The sequence below is a fragment of the Nelumbo lutea genome, chromosome 5 (genome assembly GCF_056320005.1).
Source record: "Nelumbo lutea isolate HS-2025 chromosome 5, American lotus-T2T, whole genome shotgun sequence".
Taxonomy (NCBI): Eukaryota; Viridiplantae; Streptophyta; class Magnoliopsida; order Proteales; family Nelumbonaceae; genus Nelumbo; species Nelumbo lutea.
Genome location: NC_142688.1, coordinates 19,357,170 through 19,363,169, shown reverse-complemented (window position 1 = coordinate 19,363,169; position 6,000 = coordinate 19,357,170). Strand labels below are relative to the sequence as shown.

Genomic DNA, 6,000 nt, shown 5'->3' with positions numbered 1-6,000 from the left:
CATTAAAATTAAATGTATGAATTCTTCAAACTTCAATGACATAGAAATCTGTTTCCAAATAAGATACAAGTTAATTTCAACGACCCTCTTGAAGGCTCGAACCTGGTTCTGATTTCTAAAGCGTGAGCCGGGCCGGCCTTTCATTCATTATCAACACAATATATATTCAGTCCTGAGCCTGAGACCGAGCCCGAGCCCAGCCCGACCATTGGGCTTAGATTATAAGCCCAAGGCCCGAGCTTAAGCCCGAAGCCCAACTTGTAACTTGGAAGAGGAAAAGCATTGAATGTTGATATTGTAAAGCTCATCTTGACTCAGAGCAAGAACGTTGTCAATTCTTTTTCACGAACCAGCTAGACTACAGCATCTTGTGATTTCTATAGCAAATTTTACATATTTAATGCTTCCATACAAGGTCTTTGCTGGGATTTTCCAACGCCAGTTAGCCAATGTAACCCCTTTCATTTAATTTTCAGATTTTTCATCTATTTTATTTGTCTTGGATAAAAACTCGAAGTTTTTTCATTTATTATGTTAATATTTCATTCCAATATTTTAGTCTTTGTTTCTCATGAATGTTTTCTCGCTTACGGCATGAATCAGAGAATGGTATCATTTCAACATTTAGTCTCTTTGCTAAGCAAGATAAGGATGTAATGAGAGAGAGAGGGGTGGGAATAGAGAGAGAAAACTAAGGGTCCGTTTGGTTAAGTCAGGAATCAGAATCGGTTTCCAATTCCTGCTGTTTGGTTCAACTAGAAGCTGAAATCGGAATCAGCCAAAATTTCCAATTCTGCCCCTATTAAAAGAACCTCAAAAACATCCACTAATTATATATTTTCAACATATACAGACATTGGGAATTCATGTAACTAAACCGGTTCTGTCATAAGAACTTCCATACGATGACATCTTTAAAATCAAATCATCCTCACTAGCAATTATGATTTATGAATTATATCTAATAAAACTCATGGTAGTTCAACACAGCACTTAATATTGCATCAATCAAGAACAAAACTCATGAAAACAAAATTGCCAAGCCACTTGAATGATTTGCCATCGGAGAAGTGCACGTTTGCTATTAGGATGAGGACAGGAGCATAATGGAAGTCACTATCATCAAATAAGCCTTCAATCGAGCCTAATCCCTAAAAGTTTGGCAGTGAGCTCCCATGCAATAATTGCAGCAGCATTTGCAGGAAATGCTCTTGCTAATGTGGGACCAATGCCAGTGTAGCATCCTTTAATTCCCTTCATCCTGTATATCTACAGAAACAGCCCTGATAAGAATGTGCCATAAGGTGGTTTGAACATCCAGGATTCCAGGGGGAGGAAAAGAACTACATATTACCGAGCTCAGTATGCGAAATGGATTTCTACTAGAAGTTGAATCAGGTGCAGTCTGAATAACAGTCTTTGCCACATCAAAGGGTAGAACCACGGACCAGTACTGTCAAGAAGACCAAATATTGTGAAATCCAGTCTCATATGATTCTGATATGCATTAAGTTGTCAAATAGTTACTACAACACCACCAAACCCACCAGTGATTGTGCCAATTCCTGCATCAATCAATATATTTGGCAGATGGCTATAGACAGATAAAGCAGAATTCACTTGCATGTACATGTAGTAACGTGTATACTCATAAGTGCTGAAGAGGATCACATTTCCAACAGATTCTCTCAATAAAGTTGCAGTACCTCCACGAAATATACCCTTGAGCTGAGAATATAGATGACAATAAGTACCAATCACATCATTCTCCATGTTTCAAAGTAAACAGAGATATTATCTTACCCCCTCACTCTTTATTGTTTTAACAGCACAATCAAGAGTACTACTGTATTTGTCACATTTACCAACAAGCGAATCAGTCCCTTGAACTTGCAATATGGCCAACAGACAATTGAAATACAGGAGGGCAGCAATTCACCTAAGCTGATTATAGCTCCGCCATAAGCTGCTGATGGAATGATAAACTGAAATTGTGGCTTACTGCTATTCAGTTCTCCCTTCACAAATAAGACATAGTACAAGTGTTTAATTAACCAGGGATTAAAATTAACTTTTGTAAGTAAAAATATATGCAACATCAACAAATGAGGTTATAGCCTGCAACAACTTGTTTCGGTGTTGAAAAAAAATCATTGAACAGCATATTCAATCACTCTATGACAAAGAAAAACCTGAAGTGATTTTTTGGTTTGGGAATAAATGCCAAAAAGAATTGAACTTTCAACTGCCACTCCAATAAAAGAAGAAGTTGCACCTCGATATAGTCCTCTAACCTGTAAAATAACATAACCACACTTCATTATTTAGAATCAAAATTATGGAAAAGGTTTAGGTTTCTCAACTATATTATAAAGTCACAGATACAAGTACTGTTTAGACCATCTGACCTGAAAAGAACCACTAGATGCAGATGCACTAATAGCAACCCCCTCCCCCCCCCAAAAAAAAAAAAAAGAAAAGAAATAGATGCAGAGATATCAAATCAATGCAGTACAGCTTGTTTAAAATGAGATGGAACCCCCTTCTTAACAACAGTACTGGTATTTTTTCTATTAATGAATACCATGGTAAATGTTTACAAAACTATAATATGCTATTAGCTTTCTACCAAAAAAAAAATAAAATAATAATAATAATAATAATAGCTAAACTTAGGAAGACAGTATTTTATGTACCACATGCAGGAGAAGCAAAATGATCACATGTTGGCAGGAAAATATCACTCAGTTGAATCTATCACCCACAAGATTTCTACTCAATTTCTATATAGAAGGTCTGCAGAGGACACTATGGCAAAGTTACCTCATATGCTCAAGTTGACTAACAAGAACAGATAGAATGACTGCATATACACTGCTTGTTATCCCAGTTGACTCAGATATCTCAAAATGAGTGAACACATAGGAAGCGGATTGTGTAGTCAGTGACACAAGAGGAAGCATTATAACTATAACCAAGCCTCCAATAACCTGTCAAGGAAGCAATACAATTTTTAAATGTTACACTATCAGCTGGATGTTGCTGGAAATGACTTATCAGAAATCACTTAAAAATGAAAAGAAAGACAAAAAAAAAAAAGAAAAGAAGAATAGTATACTATCTATGCTGGAAATAATAGTATTTCCCCTTCATTTCCTGTAAAAGGGAGCAATAAGAGCAGGTTGTGCTTCTATTTGTTAGTATTTAGACAGAGTTCTGTTTCACCTGTATAGATGCTAAGGTGCTTGGACCTTGCATGGGCACAACTTGAAGCAAGCTTCTGTCCTGGAAACCAAAAGACAAGTCATAAGGAAAGAAAAATACGAACAGCATGTGAAATTGTATACTATCTATGCTGCATATACAAAGAGTTCAAGCCACAATAAGGAAAGACAAACCGCTTTATTTGAGAATTTTCCTTTTTTCTGTTGCTTCTCCTGTGGATTGAAACGTAAGTACTTGTTAAATCCTGAATTCCTGAGTTTTATTGTAAGAGAATTCTAGTAAAATTTCAGCCTCAGTCTGGAGGGAATCAAAATTAACACATAAAATAGTCAAACAGCATGTATACATCATTATCTTCGTACCATAATTTGACTATTGAATCATAGATATACATCATTATCTATTAACAGCTTAGGGGTGATTGCTTGGTGGAATGGTAATATCATGAGTGAGAGAACATGAGATCTAGCCCAAGAGTGGTCGCTTAATGCAAAAGATGCTAGAAGCTAGGTCCATATCCAGCCCACCCCTCCCAAGATCCCAGATAGCTGGGACCAGAATTGGGTAATGGCCTTCCTTTATAAATCTAGCTACATCATTGTTTATTTTAAGCAACTTTACAGAAAACGATTTTATTACGGATCATCCCCCCAAGCTTAGACCCTAAATTCCTCATTCCAAGAGATTAAAAGTTCCCATTAATTCGGTTAATACATGGATGGCAACGAATATTTGTTTCCTTGGTGAACAGATGAAATACCAAACTACCAATATTTGACAAATATGGTGATGCAGACAAGCGCTATACCCAGATTTCTCAAGTATATTAAGAAGAAATACTTCAAATTACTCCGCATACAAAATAATTATTAGTTATTGTTATTATCTGGTCATCTCTGGTCCCCCTGTACAATGGCCTAAACAAGGTAAAGAATGGGGAGATCTGCAGGCTGTAGCAAGGGTGTTGTGTTATGAGCTGATTGTTGTAGATGGAAATACTGTCATTTGAAAAAAGAAAAAAAAAAGAAAAAAAAAAAAAAAAAAAAAACTCAGATGATTCATGTATCTCTGGTCAGAATGAGTTTGGACTTGAATTGTGCACCGACTCTGATGACCCAAATTATGCATGGTAAGCTTCATAAGTATCCACGGTTAGTTTCTCAATTTGGTTTCAATACACCCTTAGTTGCAGGAGTAGGATCTTAACATATTAAGGTGTCACTGTACCTTCAGAGATTTGTTTCTGTTTAGCATGCTTGCATATTATGCATGTATTATTTTTTTTATCAATATATTATGCACCTATCATATTATGTACAAACTCCACAATCGACATGTTTTGGAGTAAACATTTAGAACTTCACACGGTTAATAATTTCTAGGCAAATAATTTGCCATTTTCAGAGAACGAATATGGAATCTGTATATAATAATGTTTTCTTGACCTTTATAGGTCATTCTATGCAAATAATTTTAAAGAAAATATTTTTTGTCTTTTCTATGTATATAATCATATATTATACATCTTATATATTTTACATGATTTGGTCAGTAATCTAGTTAGAAAGAAATGAGAAAATAGAGGGAAAAATAGAAGAGAGAAAGTATAAAGTTGAAGAAAACAGGTCTGAAAAAAAGTATGGGCGTACAGTCCCTTTCCATTATATAAACTCCTTTTCAAATATAATTGAAAACAACCATTATACCCCTGATTGTACTCCCTTAAACTGCAAATCATAAGAGATAATCAAAGACAAGAACTTAAATGAACCCAGGAATACACCTGTACACATAAACTCCCTACTCTCACTCAAACATTATACAAGATAGAAATATGGAGCATTTCTCAATAATATGCATTAACATGTAAAATATATGCATATAAGATAGAATGAAAGAAAACCATACACGAAAGCTTCTTGTACTGTATTATTGTTGTATGCCAAATTGCTAATTTTTTTTTGGAAATGCCAAATTCCTCACCGATTGCTTGGTGTGAAAAACCGATAATGGTAGCAGTGAAGTAGATCGATCCCAAAAATGAGTAGGAGCAGATCTGAAAATGATAAAACCAGTCAGTGAAAAAATAAAGAAGGAAGAATGAGGAAGAGGAGGAGAGGAAGAAGAAGATTCAATCAGTGGGCGGTTGATTTCGAAGAAGGAGGAGGAGGATAATGGTTTAGCAGTGGTCTTACCTCGCCGGAGGTTGGTTCGGCCCTCTGTTCGGCGATGGAGTTCTCTCGTCTCTGTTCGGCTCTCCGAATAATGGAAGATGGCGATGGAGTTCTCCAATCTCTTCGATTGGATTGAAAATGAGATCTGAAATGGGAATCGCATTCCTTAGGAGGGGTCGGAAATGGCCATTCCCCCATACGAGGGATTCCCATTCCGCCTAGAATGGGAATGGGATTCCGATTCCGCTAAACCAAACATTTGGAATTGGAACGGATCGTTCCGATTCCGATTCCGAAACCCTATTCCTACGAACCAAACAGACCCTAAATACCAGATGTAAATAGTTGCTGCCTTGCTGGTTTGGAAACCGCCAGGCGTTGTTGTGGAAGACGGTGGAAATAGAGAATGGTATTGGCGACACTAGTTGCTCTGGGTACTCGGAGTTTGAAGGAGAACGATACCATCCTTTCGCCGGTGCTTGTAGATGATACCGTCGATCGCCGCTATGGAAGGTGATGAATCAATTTTTTGTGTTAAGTACCTCGTCATTTGGTCTGCTTTCAAGTGGCCAATGACTCAGATGCTAAAGTGAGCTTTTGC

General features: G+C 36.7%; 1 protein-coding gene and 1 pseudogene across 19 annotated transcripts; both read right to left on the bottom strand.

The window, feature by feature from the left end:
- Positions 1-913: 913 nt before the first annotated feature.
- LOC148850775 (uncharacterized) lies at positions 914-5,819 on the bottom strand. Of its 19 annotated transcripts, none has more exons than XR_016098679.1 (11): positions 5,421-5,819; positions 5,209-5,281; positions 3,399-3,477; positions 3,226-3,285; positions 2,824-2,990; positions 2,193-2,294; positions 1,940-2,018; positions 1,804-1,846; positions 1,548-1,728; positions 1,355-1,453; positions 914-1,269 (listed from the first exon to the last, which is right to left on the bottom strand). XR_016098679.1 is itself a non-coding variant. In XM_088942531.1 (9 exons), the coding sequence occupies exons 1-8, from the start codon at positions 5,560-5,562 to the stop codon at positions 1,815-1,817; spliced, it is 651 nt and encodes a 216-aa protein (XP_088798657.1). In that variant the 5' UTR covers positions 5,563-5,819; the 3' UTR covers positions 914-1,728; positions 1,804-1,814. The 19 variants fall into 19 exon arrangements, 2 of the variants coding, with proteins under 2 accessions (XP_088798657.1, XP_088798656.1); XR_016098681.1 differs by having other exon boundaries at positions 1,625-1,728; XR_016098680.1 differs by having other exon boundaries at positions 1,355-1,565; positions 1,672-1,728.
- On the bottom strand, positions 1,135-1,773 carry LOC148850776 (mitochondrial arginine transporter BAC1 pseudogene; annotated as a pseudogene).
- Positions 5,820-6,000: the final 181 nt, after the last annotated feature.